Genomic DNA, 15,881 nt, shown 5'->3' with positions numbered 1-15,881 from the left:
CACTAAAGAATTCGTTGATCCGGAACGCTACACGCGTCTCACCTGCATTAATCATTCCCCTGTACTAGCCCACTTTCTTCCCCTCTCTCTGTCCCCCTCAATTTGACATTTGGCCCCCTATTCAATTTTTCTCTGAGAAAACACCCCCCCCCCTAACTCTCTACCTTGGGGAGCTCGGTGGCCGCGTCCATGGCGGCCTCCGCAATCCCCTACCCTTCTCCCTTCCTCGGTGCGCCGCGACCCAGCTTCGTAAGCATCTAATCCATTCCCTTTTTAATCCCTTCTTGTTTTTGAAATTATTTCTATCTCTTACTCGGCCCGTTTGATTCCGCTTCTCCTTTCCAGAAAATAGAAACAAAGTTTTGCAATTCTTGTAGTAGTTGGTATGTTTACAGGTACTGTTTGATTATTCGGGATTGGATTTGATTGGATAGAATAAGACGAGAGAGCGGTGTGGAAGCTGAGGGAGGGGTTAGTAACTCGGAGGCGCCGGGAGTCAAAAAGGCTAGGAAATGGGACCAGAGAATTATAATATATATATATATATATATATATTAATGGAGTCCGTATCCTGCTCCGTGGCACGAGGCCACGTTATATGTTCGAAATAGCAGGAGGCCGCGTTGGGCCGACTCATGTTCGAAGTGGCACGAGGTTGGTTGGGTTGAGTCGTAATTGAAATTTGTGGGCGCTGTGTTTGTACGTTTTAAGTTTTTGGGATTAATAGTTAGCGTCAACGATCCAACGTAACCTTTTGGGGGATTATTTGGCTCTCGCAACCCCGGACGCCTTTGAGTCGCTAAACCCTCCTTTTGCAATGGGGCTTTGGTGGCTTGAGTGCTCATGAGGTTAATTAGTAATTAGGGTTAAATACTGGCATATCCTTCTGAAGTTCATAAATAATCCTGATATTCCTCTAAATTTTAAATCAACCCATATGCGTGAATGATTCGAATTTGGTTGGATGATGGGAATAGGAGTGTTGAGGCCATCATGCCTATGCAAATACCAAAAGATTCATTAAGAAGTTCGTCATGATTCTAAGTTCATACTTTGATAAACCTATCTGTTTATTTACTCACATAGTGAATTTCGTGGCTGATCAAACTGTTTAAAATTATGGGTATATTTGCGCAGAGTAGAATTTACAACATTTTCTTATTTATTATGTATTCGTTTAGTTTCGACTGTTTAAGTGTCAAGTCTCGTTCTCATTTATTTGCGAATTTGCAGAAGACTTCGTTTTGTAGACAAAGTTCCTGCACTACAGTGTCTAATTTCAAGTTTGCTGCAATTTTTTGGGGACCAAGAAGGACAGCACAGTCACGTGAATCGAGTCCCAGCCTAGGGCCGTATACTCTGACAGGGTCAGCCTCAGAGGTGTTCTTATATTTTGTTAAGTAGAACGAATTGTCTCGAAGTTTTCACCTCATGTATGATTCTTTCCAAACACCCACATCTTTATGTAGGGAACACCGACCAATGGATTGACGCCGCAAAAGATATCTGTTTTAGTTGTTTCATCAATATCGGAAATTCCGTCGAAGGATTGGGATGCATGCGCAATCGATTCAACTGGTCGCGAAAAGTTTAATCCATTTCTCAGTCATGCATTTCTTTCGAGCTTAGAAGAATCAGGATGCTCCGTGAAGGTTAGCTTGTTGGTTACAGCACTGTTCCCTCACTTTATTTTGATCCTTAAGGAATTGCTTAATTTGACAAGTCACAGATATATATTAATCGTCTCTCGCTTGGAGGCATTGCTACACCTCAACCAGCCCCACATCAGAAGATAATCTGAACTTGCTTGGCCATATGAAGATTACAATATTGGTACAATAATTCAGGCTAAGACATTGCTGGTGATGGTTAAATATTCATTATGTTAAGTTGGTAATAATAGGTGGACAATATATGCAATGTTAGGGCCATTGTTGATGGTGTTATCATGTGGGCACAATTTCATATCATACTCTCTTGTTACGACACATCCTTTCAATAGTTGTCCTTATAACTTTAGATGGTCTGCCGATCTTTAGAACTGAAGAACCCTAAACACGTATAAGGGTTGCTTCCACTGAGGCACATGGTAGAAGGTCGGTAGGGTCGATATAGGTGTCGGTATCAAATTCTTTAGTTGAATGTTGATCTGTGAAAGTTCCTTAATCATGTGGGCCTTTTTGAACAATTGATCTTATAGATAATTTTTTGTCCGAAAGGCAAATCACATTTCAGTGATTTCTACACCAAGGATTCTTGCATAAATTGATCATTTTTTGCAACGTCAAGTTTAGTTCCCTATATTAAGCATTTTCTATTATTAAGTGACTGCTAACTCAGGTAGATTAGTGCAATGTACTCTATTCTAACCAGTGAGATGGGTTTTTTGATGCATCGCAAGATACTAGACATTAGTTAGTCCTGGTATCTACATGTAGATAGTGTTATTTTCCTCCAGATGTTAAAGAAGTTCAGTATTGTAATTTTTAAAATTGTTATTCCATTTCCACAAGTAAGACAGATAAAATGGGTGCAATGCTATGTGTGTGCGCTCGCCAAGAAGAAATGCATGGAGCTCACCATGTAACTTGCAGTCACCATCTTAAAACATCTTGAAGCAAAGATCTGAGTCGACAGAGTCCTTTTTGACTCAAGGAGAGAACCCAGAATTGGTAACTGTGCCTTGCTAGTATAACTATGATCTGGAGAATCAGAATCAATATTTTGGTCATTTATCATAAATGACAATGACAGTAGTACTTTTTTTTTGGCACATTCTAAGAAAAAGTTTGTTGTGAAAATCCTAGCTGATGTATTATGTTTCATCTCCTTTCACATATATCTGTTTATATGACAAGGCCTGCATTTTGCATTTATCTTGTGGTGTTCTTTACTCGCTTACCTTACCTGTTGCAGGAAACGGGATGGTTGCCTCAGCATATTGTTGCTCAGGATGAGAACAAAAATATTATAGGTGTTGTTCCACTTTATCTTAAAAGGTTTACCATCCACAACTTGATTTATTTATTTATTTATTTTTGTTTTGAATTCTTTGAAACACCTCATCTTGTTATACATTATTTAGTAATGCTCACTAGTGGCTGATATCATAATTTGAATCTGCAGTCATTCGTATGGAGAGTTTGTGTTTGATCACTCATGGGCTGATGCTTACTATAGATACGGCTCCGAATACTATCCGAAGCTACAATCTTGTGTACCTTTTACCCCGGTAACAGGCCAAAGAATACTAGTTCGTAATACTCTTTACAGAGATAAAGTGTTTGATGTGTTAGTCACAGCACTGAAGGACCTAACTAACAAGGTATTGCATAACACATTGTTTAGTATTTCATGAGTGAGAGAATGTTGCAACAACTATGATATGTGCTTACTGAGTTTCATTTTGTAAATCTTTTGACAGTTCCGGGTCTCATCATTGCATGTGACTTTTCCATCTGAAACTGAATGGGACAGATTGAAGAGAAATGGATTTTTACAGAGAATAGGGATGCAATACCACTGGAAAAACAGGAATTATAAAGAGTAAGTAATGTTTGTTGCTTTGCATGTGTAGGTTATGCGGATGATGGTAGAGTCAGAGAAATTTCCTCCTCTAGACCAATTTAGTTATTTTAATTTTCTTCTAAAATTTGGGCACTTTCTTTTGAAATTTTACATTCACTCTTTTGCTGATACTGTCGCATTAAGAAAGAGAAGAGACTAAAGGGTGTAATGCTTGTTGTTGATGTATATGAGTTTCTGCTGATGAAATTGTTGCAATTTTCACTTCAAGCTTTGCATGCCTTGTCAGAATATGGCAGTCATATCCGTTTATACATAACAGCGGAGACAGTCAATGAATTTCATTTTCATGAGTTCTGCCACAGTTTTGATGAGTTTTTGATGGATTTGAAGCAAAGCAAAAGAAAGAATATCCGACAGGAGCGGAAAAAGGTATGACATTTTAGCATTCTCATACCTCCATTCAAATCCAAGTGAGTTCGTAATTGGATCACTTTTGGGGATAATTTCTATGAACTTCACTGATGTAAAAGCGCTTTACATCATAAACTACGATGCATTATTTATGTATTGCAATTTTGTGGTTAAATATTTAGCTACCAGGTCAAATTTCAATTGAGTGATAATTCCTTGGTTTCCACATTTTGCAAAATGCTATTCTCTCTGTGGTTTTTTCTTGCAGATAACTGCTCAAAATTTGAAAATGAAGCGACTTCGTGGAGATGAGATAAAGGTACTCTATGGTTAAATGTTTAAACATTATGAAACTACCAATATGTGGAAAAGCATGAAATACGAGAATAACATTGTTGAGTTTCATGTGTGCGTACAACAATGTACAATAAAATAGAAGTAGCATACGCATAGATGCACACACACTTAAATACATATATAACGTATATCTCAAGAATCGTCGTGCCACTGGGCATGATGGGCACGTGTTGATTGCACCATGCCAATTGCCAACTTTGCGGCATGCCGATGTGTGCCAACACATAAATGTCCACGGGGAGTTCTGGCATGCACCTTGGTAAGTGGGAACAAGGCATTCTGCTGGAAGTAAATCCATGATATATCTACTTCACACAATGAGACAACGTGTGCTTTTACAAGGAAAATTTAGAAAGAGGAATTGAATGATATGTGGAGTACCGTTTTTGGATTGGTATTGTGTTGGTGCTAATCAGAATGGATGGGAAAAAAAAGTGTTCTCGAGCGATAATAATTTACATCATATATATTAATCAAATTTACAGTGATAATACATACATCAAATTGCATGTTATTTTATTTGAGCTAACTATTAATCTTTCTATAGTTGTTATAATGAGTGATAGACAGTTAGATTTTTTATGTTCTATTTTTTTTCTTGTGCATACTGGAAAACATAAAACTGTTTTTGTCATTGCAGGCTAAACACTGGGACACTTTCTATAATTTCTACCGCAACACGACAGATAATAAGTTTGGTCTTTTACATCTCTTTTTCTTCTTGTATTTGTTTGTCCAATTACTAATAATTTCTTCTTCTTTTTTTTTTAATGTTTCATCTGCTCAGATTATTATTTTCTTCTCTTGTTGGTCTGTTGCTGTTCTCATATTTCAAGGGTTGTAAGATAAAAGTCAATTACAATTTTAATTAAAATTGATGTACCTAGTTATCTACATAATTGGGAAATTCAGTTTTAAGTAATAATTATTGCAAGTCATATGAGCGGACGTCATTGTAAATGTACACTTACTTAGTAGGCTATTTTACGTATGCGTAGGTGGGGCAGGGCTTTTCTAACAAAAGACTTCTTTCACAATATGGGAGCAAAGATGGGGGACCAAGTGATGCTGATCGTTGCTGAAGATGGGGATGAACTTGTCGCCGGAGCTCTTAACCTAATTGGAGGGGATACTTTGTTCGGACGCCTATGGGGGTGTCTACCACATGCTTACTTTCCAAATTTGCATTTTGAGGCCTGTTACTACCAGGTACTTAATGTACTTCGGTTAAATCGGCAAAAACTGCTTAATCCGCATTGCTGGTAGTGTAGATTACAGCTTATGTAATAGAAATTGTCGTTGTACACTGTACTTGTATAATTCTGTGTTTCTTTATATTGCTGGATACTCTTGAGTAATTGATTGAAGTTCGTAAGAGCACCCTGCTACCCCCCTAAAATTTGAATTTTCATAAATACCCTTTGACTTGAAAGCTCAGTTTACTACGAAACTACCCTTATCTTAAGTTGGACTGTGGTCTGATTGATGGGGGGAAGGTGATTTTGCTGGATTATATATGTAAGATGTGATGACTTTCTGAGAAGTGAAGCATATATATATTCTTTTAGCTGATGTCGAGTTTTATATATCTTCAGGCGATTGAAGCAGCTATAGAGTTGAACCTGAGTAAGGTGGAAGCTGGCGCTCAGGGAGAGCACAAGATTCAGCGAGGTTACCTTCCGGTGATAACGTACAGTTGCCACTACATTTTGGATGATGGATTTAGAAAGGCCATAGAGGATTTTCTAATTCACGAGACTGTTCAGGTATCATCTCTTCCTTAAAAACCAATGTGAGATTTATCATCCTAAAACCTTAGCTTCTTACTGCCAGCGAACAACAACTGGAACATTGACACTGCAGTAACATCAACAATATTTAAAGCAGTAAAAGCCACCTTCTGATCCTCGTCCTATGATTAAATTCACTAGGTTCTTCTTTCCACATCACTTTATTTCATAAATTTATTGCTGTGATAAAAGAGGACGTATAATGTGCTGTGCTCGTTTATTGCTTATCGTATTGGGTGGCCCATTAAATATGTAAACATCAGAGCTGTGACAGCAAGAGCCTTAAAACATGTGGGGCTTGCAGTAGATCAAAGACATCACTAGTTATAAATGCAACACATGTAAGGACGGACTGTGCTCAGAATTGACGTACAACTAAGTTTGTAACTGTGGTTAAAATCAATTTAATACATTTGAAGCACCGATAGACATGAGCATGTGAAATATTTAATCTTTAGCAGAGAGAGAGAGAGAGAGAGAGAGAGAGAGAGAGAGAGAGGGACTGGGGACAATCTGCTCTTGACTTGTGACAGGTTAGCAAGATATCATCGGACTGCAGTATAGTAGGCTCCGATGTTGTTATGACGATATTCGAATAAAACAAAGTAATTAAAGTCAAATTAGATTTCTGTGATGGAATTGGCTGAAACACATGAGAAAATCTGATGAACATGCAATTAAATACGTGTGAGAATACCATGTTACCTGTTGGGCTCGGCTTCTGGAGCAGATTGTCTTCTTAAGAAGTGGAAGTTTTTATAAAATAACTTGGAAAAATAAGTGGTACAGACTTTTGCTGTGGTAGTAGCTAAAATGAGCTCTAGTACCCCAAATATAGAAGCTCCAATTTGAAATAGTTGCTTATACTGTCGCGAAAGCTTATAAAATAAGCTTTAATTGAAAAACTACTGTTGATCAACCTTGATCTTCTTAAAAAAAATCAGTATAAAATTACCATTTTTTAATTATATCTTATAATCTCTCATTGGCTTGCTTCTTGCAGGTGAGGCATGTCATGAAACTGCTGCATGATTCTGGGCCCTTCAAAGAAGAAATACTTAAGGACTTCACATTTGATTGAATCCTAATGAACCGTAAATATGTTTGGTGATCTCAAATTGTAATGGGAAGCAGCGAGTTTGTACGGTATAATGTTCATTTAACTTATCTCAGTAACTCAACCAAAGTGGGTCTCGACATGGGAAATAAGTTAGCATAGCAACTATTTACACAATGCAAGTCAAAGAGATAAAAGAAGAGGAAGAAGAAAAAGAAGAATACATTTTCTGATGAATTCGCCGCAGCGAAAAGCTCTGTTATTTGCTACATTTTCTTTGACTTTTAATTTGCAAATGAGATTTTGTTTGGTTATTTATGTAGAATGATCAATATATATTGGTATATGTGCATATTGTAACATGCTGAACAACAATTTTTTTTTTTCTCACATGTTAATGGTACTCCTGTAAAAATTGTTCTTTAACTGTGTTTAGTTGTTCCATGAATGAAAGTGAAGAGAGAGAAAGTGAGAAGAAATGAAGGATAGAGGGATGAGAGGGAAAGTAAAAAAGCGAGAAAGTAAGGAGAGAGAAAGTGAAGAAAGAAAAATTACGGAGAGAAAGTGAGGAGAGAAAAGTAAGGCGAGAGTGAGAAGAGAGAAACTAAAGAGAATGAAGTAAGAAGAATTAAAATTTCATCACCTTTTCATATATTATTTCTTTCATCTTATTTCACTTGTTTTACTTTTAACCTAGTCTATTTTAGGTCAGCAAATTTATATTGTTGGAGGTTAAAGGAAGGTGAAATTTTTACCTCCCTTCAAAGTTAACCTTGACTTATCAAATGTAATTAATGAAGGGGAGGTTTATAGGAGTAACACTCCATTTCCTCAAAAGTAGAAGTCAGGTGCTTCGCAAACAGAAAACTCATAATCTTTTGACTGGATTGAGATCGAAAAGAGAGCGAAGCAATTTGAAGTTTTTACTTGTAGCTATAACAAAATAATATTAATCTGTGGGGTTTTAAGACCTAAAAATAGAAAAGAGGACTAGTTCCATGTAAAAGTTCTCCAAAAAGCAAGTTCAAATAAAGCCAACACCAACAGGAACTTCTGAGAAAATTATTTAAAAATGGAAACAGGAACTCTTATATGATCATAAGGGGTGTAACGCTCCTAATAGTCCCACATCGGATCGGATACTGATTCCGATCAGTTTATATGAGGCCTCGCACGCTAGTAATAACAACTGGGCTTAAGCATTTTGGACCGGTGGATTGGGTCCAATAAGTTATTATTGCTGGAGGGTCGGATCGTTACATTTGGTATCAGAGCCAGATTACCAGCCGAAAGTGTGAGAGCTAAGTGCTATGCGGGACAAAGTGCTATCCCAACGGGTTTGGTGGGAGCCACCTCTTGAACCCGTAGGAGTCACCTCTTGTCCGGGTTTGGACTTGACGAGGACGTCAGGGTCTAAACAGGGGACGTCGCCTCTTGTCTGGGTTTGGACTTGACGAGGACGTCAGGGTCTAAACAGGGGACGTTTGTAACGCCCTCAATAGTTCCCACGTCGGATGGGATACTGATTCCGATCAGTTTATATAAGGCTTCGCACGCTAGTAATAATAACTACGCTTAAGCATTTTAAGCCGGTGGTTTGTTGGACCTAACGAATTATTATTGCTGGCAAGTTGGGTTGTCACAAGGGGTTGGATGTTGTTTCATCCCAACTATTGGTTTCACTCCAACCATTCAATTATTTTTGAAAAAATTAAAAACTTTCAAATAAAAGGTTCATTCCACTAAAGTGATGGAGAGATTTTAAGTTCATGACCATCTAATAGTAGCCTCTCATGTAAATCTTATCCTAGCAAAAGATAGATTTAAAATCACAATAATATAAAAAAGATTACAGTAGAAACTAAGCTTATAGCCACAATCAATCACACCATTTAAGAAAAGCATTTGCACCACAATCCGATCGCGTTAGTACGCGACACATTCGTGTACACCGAACAATCTCAACTTACTAAAGTAGCAGAAAAAAAAAGTTACAGTAGAAATCGATGCAGTTGAACCATTCAATACCGAAGACGAGGAAAAACAACAGGGACTCAAAATTATTTGTACCCTAAAACTAACTATTAGCGCGCCATCTGAGATGGTCAATTTGATTCCTCATGCTGCTGCAACACCCGCGAGGCGCGGTCTCCTCTCTGAATCACTCTTCTCAGCTATAAGATCCGAAGAATTCTTTCTCTTGGCGCCTGCTTTCGATGTCAGCGATGCGGGTCTCGCGTACTCTCTCAATCGGTGGATGTCGGTTGCTTGAAGTGGCTTTATGATGAAATCCTCAGCTCCGATTGCTCGACATCTAATTCAGCAAATTAAAGAGCGCGATCAGTAAATTTGTCAACTGTCAGAAAATCAGCTGAACAAGTTACTGATAATCGTCGGACGTAAAGCACGAACACACTGCATGCAGTAGCTAATAGTTTACGAGTTTAGGCCGAATTTAATGTACAAGTAAAGAAGATGTACATTCTGAGAACAAACAAGAAAGAAAACCTGCTGATTCTCTGGGGCTCATGTTCTGACGACATTACGACGACAGGGATAGGCTTTAGGAAGCTCTGCTCCTGGAATTATGTAGAGAAATATATACGTACGAAAAATTTAAGATAATAAGTATAATGTTTTACTAAAAAGAATGCGATAAAACAACCGCGCGTACCTTGACGACCTTGAGAAGGTCATAGCCAGTCATTTCTGGCATGCAGTAGTCGGTAAGTATAATGTCGATTTTCTGCTCCTGCAGACATATACAGAAAATAATGGATTAGTTTTTTTTTTTTCTTTTCTCTTTTTTGGAACAAAAATCAAATACCATGCCCTTGATTACAACTTGAATGTAGTGGAGAGTTTTTGTAATGTAAAAATGGGCACTCTAAGAAAGTTTTATGCGAAAAGTGTCATTATGTTGTTGTGTTTAGCTTCCAAATGCAGGCATTTTAAAGAACAAACAAGCACTGTTTACTAATGAAATCTGACTAACACTAGCAGTGGAAGATTTAGCCTTTCCTTCGTGTAATCCGAGAACTTCCATCGCCTTCTTTGCGCTATCGACAGCGACAACTGGAAACAGGCGAACTCGTTACGCTCGAAAACATTCGGAGCCAAGAAGATAAAAAAAATGGTAAGCATAAGCATGAATATATACAAAGTGTTACTGAATGTTTACGTTATCGCGGCTACAAAGTGTCATCTGATTGTTGTATAACAACATCAAGGGAAATCGACAAAAGAAAGGGTAAAAAAAACAAGGTTATATATAAACTAATCCCAACAAAAAAAGAAATATATTCAATATTTCACATTGATGAATGTTCAGAGGATATCATATGTATAGGCTTCAACATTTCAAAAACATGGTATATACTTTTTTAAGTTTAAAAGAAAAGAAAAAAACAAAAAAAACAAGTAGAGGATGAAACAGTAAGCATGGTACCATAGAAGAAGAATAAATAGAACCACTGCTAAAGACCAAGGCCAAGGACAGTATAATAGTATTACAGTGAACTTGTTTATAAATGAATAAATAATTAGAAAACAAACACTGACATGTACTCTACAGGGGAGTTACAATCATATCTCACTTTGTAACCTGAAGTAAAAGTTTTAAGTACTTATTTTCCCCCTTTTTTGAGCAGGGTATACAACTCCGTAATTTACTCTGTAACTTGTACAAATTACATAGGACTGGTGAGGAGGAAGAACATGAAAACACATGCAGTAAAGAGAAGTTGTTGCACCAAAAACTTTTCTTCTTTTTTTTTTTTCTTTTTTTTTTTTTTTTTTTTTTTTTTTTTGCTGAAACATCACAGTTATAATCCCTCCCTAATATCAGAATATGATCATCCTTTTTCCATGTTGAAATTGACATCAATGCCAAGCACACAACATGTTAATAACCAACTCACATCACTCTCCCACTCACACTTACATAACTTGATTCAATCAATCCAAACACCAAAACTTTTTCTTTTTTTTTCTTTTTCTTCTTTTGTTTGTTTGGGAAGATCAAAGTTACCCATGAACACATATATATGGGATGGTATAGCTAGTAGTTAATTACCTTCAAAGATGCCACCACCACCACCACCACCACCACCACCACCACTACTCTTGAGCAAACCTTCCACTATTTTCCTATCCATAGGAGAGTCATCAACTACCAACACTCTCAATCCCATGGCCTCTCTTTCACTACCATTAAACCCACCAACATCTTCTCCTTGTTGCTCCATTTGCTTTTCCTCTTCCCTCTCCTATCTCCTATATTATATTGTATTATATATATATATATATATGCACACAACCCACAACTTAGTTCCTACTCCTGTAGAACCCACTCTTGCTATTTATTATTTATTTATTTGTAGGGTAAGTAACATACATGTCCATGTAAAGAGATAAGTTGCATATTTATTCCTGCAAAGTTTTAGCATCTAATATATTTCTTCGAAATGTCAGATCATTGGCACTAATCATTAATTCCAAAAGTTCAAACTTTTAGAAAGATAAAATCAATTTATTTAAAGCATACAGGCATAGCACTTATGAGTCTCAATTATAACTCAGTCCGATCAGCCTCTCACCACTTCGGACATGACTCGATACAACTCAGTCTCACACAATTTTGAACATGACTCGTCTAAACTGACCTCTCACTATAGGATTGGATGCTGATCCCTTTAAGCCAATATAGAGCGGTACATATAATTCCCATATATATATATATTCCTCTTAGTTGACTGGTTAAATATTATTTATTAATTTTAATATATTTTTATTCTAATTTTTACATCATTCTAATTAAACCGTAAATTATAAACCTTAATTAGAAGAATTTTTTTAAAAGTTATTTGTTTACAAGAGCATAATGGTTTAAACAATAAAAATTTAGCATTCGACTAATTAATGGTAGTTAATTAAACTGTAGAAATATATTGGCATATCTTAAAACTTTAGAAAAGCATATTTGATAATTAAAACTTTGTAGAAATAAATTTGTAATTTTAAAACTTAGTGAGGATACATATGATATTATCTCTTATTTGCACACTATCACACAAGAGAGAGAGAGAGAGAGGTAGAGAGAGAGAGAGAGAGAGAGTGACAGAGATTATTGCATGGACCAAGGTCTATGCACTAGTTAGGTCTCCAAAAACTTGAGGTAAAAAAAAAAAAGTTAAATTAATAAACTTCAGGTTTTTTTTTTAAAAAAAAAAAGAAGAAGAAAATGTATAGATAGAGATCAACCTCTCAACTATTTTTGGATTGAAAATTATCGACTCATTTTTAAGAATTGAGTGATTTTAGCCCAAATTTAAGAATTTTATCAAATTCATTGATAATAATTTCATTAAATTTAATAATTTTAATTATATATTAGAAAATAAAATTAAATGAGTTAATAATTTATGACTAATAAAATCGTTAAGTTTGATAAAATTTTTAACTTTACTAAGTGTAAAAGTTTAAATAAAAAAAAAAAAAGCTGATGAGGTCTCAATGCTATTTTAAAAGTGCCTATGATTATGGGACTATTCATAAATTATTACCAACAAAAAAAAAAAAAATTGTATTGTTTCATCTTTGGTTCACTTTAACCGTCCACTATAATGTGAAAACCACCGCAAGAGGTAAAACGTAACGCAAAAAAAAATAACCCTCTTATATATTTATTTTTTTGACATTAAATAACAATATTTTATCTTCTATTAATTTTTCAGAGTACTTGATGTTTTAGTAGTAAATTCTCAAGTCACACAATTTTATATGCCTAATCTTTTTAAATAGTGTATTTAGGTCACATCTATTATATTAGGTTTTATTTTTTTTTTTAAGATATTGAACACTGGAAATTTTGTGTGGTGCATAGAGCACAGAACTCATGCGCCGGGTTCAGGCAATAATTTAAAGAATTAATTGTATACAATGCCATGCAAATATAATAAATTACAAATATATCCCTACAAAATTCAATTTTTATATATTGTTCCTGCAAAAGTCCTAATATTTTCAAATACGTCCCTCTAATTTGTTACCGTTAAAACACTATTTTTTTTATAAGTAAAATTAATGACCTTTTTGCCATCACAAATATATCTCTCGAAAAGTCCTAACTATTAATTAAAGAAGGATAAAAATGTCAATTCACCTAATTAACTAAATAGGCTTAACTATTATACCTATGATTAACTAAGTTTTTCTAACGGATCTTAATGGCAGAAATATATTTCAAAACATCAGGACTTTTACCGGAATAGCATATTAAAATTAAATTTTATAAAAATATATTTGTAATTCATTACATTCGAAGGTACATGCATAAAATTACGGAGTGGCACGCTCGCGCGTGTGGGACCCACCCCCACCAATAAGAGGTGGTCCTGGGTCAGATTTGGTTGTCGGCAGATTTTTTTTTCTTTTTCTTTTTCCCTCTCTCTTTGGGAGTTTTTTTTTTTTCAAAATAATTTTATAATAAAATTTTTTAATTGAATAAATAATTCAATAAAAAAAATAATTAGTAAACTAATTCTTATTTTGCCATATAGGATTTACGGTAAAATTTTTTTTTTAAAGGCGGTAAATCGTTTATCGCCTTCATGAAGGTTCCTATAAAAGCGGTGAATTATTAACTGTCTTTCTCTTTTCTTTATTTTTTCATATAATTCTAACAGGTATATAAAAATTCGAACAAATTATATACAATCTTAACAATCTAAAAAATCCTAATAAATAATTATTTACCATTTTTATGAAGGCGGTAAATGATTCACCGTCTTTAAGAGAAAATTTCACCGTAGCTCCTACACAGCAAAAGAAGGATTAGTTTGCTAATTAATTTTTTATAGGGTTATTTTGACAAAAAGTCCTGTTGGCCTTCGCCCTATTAAAATTTTTCTATTCTGATTCTAAATTCAAAGTCTAATTATTTTATATTTTTAACTAAGTTTATTAAAAAAAAAAAAAAGAGCGAAGCATATATGTAGCTTGTTATTTCTCTTTTTTTTTTAAAAAAAAAAGAGAAATTACTGTTATGATATTAGATAAAACAATCGTTCATCTTTAAAATTTATGCTGCATAAAAATAATGATTTTACGCTCGGTACTTAACATACCGTAGATCAAACTTAAACTTCTGTATTTGCATGAGATCACGAATATGATTAGGGATGTCAATGGGTATGGATACCCAAAATTTTATCCGAACCCGAACTCAAATAAAACGGATATATCCGAGGGATATGGATATGGATATAAAAAATAAAAACCCGACGGATATGGATTTGGATATGGATTTTGATTGTACCCGACCCGAACCCGAACCGGACCCGAACCCGAATTTATTTTGTATTATATATATATATATATANAAATTTTCGGGTTCGGGTTCGGGTTCGGATTTCGGATTTTTGGTCGGGTTAGGATTTGGATATGGATTTTTAAAATCCGTCGGGTTCGGCTTCGGGTTCGGGTTCGGAGTCGGGTTTGGAGTCGGGTTCGGGTTCGGGTTTCTAAAAATCCACCCCGAATCCGACCCGTTGACATCTCTAAATATGATCATCGCTACCACTTAATTAGGGATTGCGAAAGTTATTACGAGAAAGGTGTTGAACATAAACTTTTCTGGACCAGCTATTTTCTATCATTTTTTTTTTTTATTTCTACTGATTTATCATTCAAAAGAAAAGCATATAAATTTCAATGTGGAGTAAATTTAGGAAAAAAAAAAAAATTGGAAGATCCTATTTTAGTTACGGAGAGAAGCTATTGGAGAATTTAGTTAGCAACTGACACTTTTTTTTTTTTTGGTACATCACATGGTGAAAGATCCAGGTACAATTTTTATTGTGGTATTAATGGCCAGGTACTCTATGTAGTTGGCATGAAAAATTATTTCCATAAATAGACTTTTACACCATTTGTTCCTGAGCTTTACACCTTTTTTTTTTTTCAATTTGGTCCCTCAATTTTTTTTTCAATCACTTAATTTCATTACAATTATATCTAAGCTGTCAGAAAGATATTAAAATTGACGAAAAATACCACATCTCAGCACCACGAAGGTGCCGTGTCAGCACTAGTTAATTATACAATTTTAATTTGAATTTTATACTATCAAATTTAAAATTTAAATTTAAATTATATTTTGAATTAAATTATAAATTCCAAGAAGGATTTTTAATTTAAGATTTAAATTTTAAATTTAAATTTTGAGTTTGGATTCAAATTTAAATTCAAATTCTAATTCTAAGTTTGTATTTGATTTTAAATTCAAATTCACATTTTGAATTCTAATTCTAATTTAATTTGAAACTTTGAATATAATTTTAAATTTAAATTCAGATTTTAAATTTAAATTTCAATTTCAAAATTTTCATTTCAAATGCAAATTGAAATATCAAAACCAAAATCAAAATTTTAACTTTGAATTCAAAATTTAGATTCAATTTAAAATTTAAATTTAAAATTTGAATTTGAATTTATAATTTTAATTTAGCTTTAAATCAAAATTGTAGCTTTAAATTTAAATTCAAAATTCTAATTTCTTGTTAGTTTAGAATTTTAATTTTAATATTAATTTTTAATTTAAATTTAAAATTTAAAATTTAAATTTTTTTTTTGTGGACTAAAGTTAAAATGTGTAAAGTTTATGGGCTGAAATTGACATGCAAAAGAAAGCCAAGTAGGCGCTGATGTGCTGATTCTGTTAATTTTAACATCTTTTT

General features: G+C 34.4%; 2 protein-coding genes across 3 annotated transcripts; one reads left to right on the top strand and one right to left on the bottom strand.

The window, feature by feature from the left end:
• On the top strand, positions 118 to 7,527 carry LOC109726641. Of its 2 annotated transcripts, none has more exons than XM_020256372.1 (12): positions 118 to 249; positions 1,234 to 1,380; positions 1,470 to 1,652; positions 2,917 to 2,999; positions 3,127 to 3,325; positions 3,425 to 3,546; positions 3,891 to 3,957; positions 4,208 to 4,258; positions 4,937 to 4,989; positions 5,295 to 5,505; positions 5,892 to 6,062; positions 7,090 to 7,527. In XM_020256372.1, exons 1-12 carry the CDS (start codon positions 190 to 192, stop codon positions 7,165 to 7,167), a joined length of 1,425 nt encoding a protein of 474 aa, XP_020111961.1. In that variant the 5' UTR covers positions 118 to 189; the 3' UTR covers positions 7,168 to 7,527. The 2 variants fall into 2 exon arrangements, with proteins under 2 accessions (XP_020111961.1, XP_020111962.1); XM_020256373.1 differs by having other exon boundaries at positions 131 to 249; positions 1,237 to 1,380.
• On the bottom strand, positions 9,022 to 11,401 carry LOC109726679 (two-component response regulator ORR5-like). The gene is made up of 5 exons (XM_020256434.1): positions 11,219 to 11,401; positions 10,139 to 10,218; positions 9,818 to 9,895; positions 9,652 to 9,722; positions 9,022 to 9,457 (listed from the first exon to the last, which is right to left on the bottom strand). Exons 1-5 carry the CDS (start codon positions 11,388 to 11,390, stop codon positions 9,262 to 9,264), a joined length of 597 nt encoding a protein of 198 aa, XP_020112023.1. The 5' UTR covers positions 11,391 to 11,401; the 3' UTR covers positions 9,022 to 9,261.

This window comes from Ananas comosus, linkage group 21 (genome assembly GCF_001540865.1).
Source record: "Ananas comosus cultivar F153 linkage group 21, ASM154086v1, whole genome shotgun sequence".
Taxonomy (NCBI): domain Eukaryota; kingdom Viridiplantae; phylum Streptophyta; class Magnoliopsida; order Poales; family Bromeliaceae; genus Ananas; species Ananas comosus.
The sequence above is the reverse complement of the archived record's forward strand: the minus strand, read 5'-3'. Positions and strand labels throughout refer to the sequence as shown.

What these genes read in the sequence shown, in the direction of transcription:
- LOC109726679 (XM_020256434.1), bottom strand. Translation starts at nt 11,390, where the DNA reads ATGGAGCAACAAGGAGAAGATGTTGGTGGGTTTAATGGTAGTGAAAGA. An exon ending in TGGTGGTGGCATCTTTGAAG is followed by an intron (nt 10,219 to 11,218) that starts GTAATTAACTAC and finishes GCCTGTTTCCAG; the next exon opens with TTGTCGCTGTCGATAGCGCA. An exon ending in CTAAATCTTCCACTGCTAGT is followed by an intron (nt 9,896 to 10,138) that starts GTTAGTCAGATT and finishes ATATGTCTGCAG; the next exon opens with GAGCAGAAAATCGACATTAT.
- LOC109726641 (XM_020256372.1), top strand. Translation starts at nt 190, where the DNA reads ATGGCGGCCTCCGCAATCCCCTACCCTTCTCCCTTCCTCGGTGCGCCG. An exon ending in AATCAGGATGCTCCGTGAAG is followed by an intron (nt 1,653 to 2,916) that starts GTTAGCTTGTTG and finishes TACCTGTTGCAG; the next exon opens with GAAACGGGATGGTTGCCTCA. An exon ending in TTCGTGGAGATGAGATAAAG is followed by an intron (nt 4,259 to 4,936) that starts GTACTCTATGGT and finishes TTGTCATTGCAG; the next exon opens with GCTAAACACTGGGACACTTT.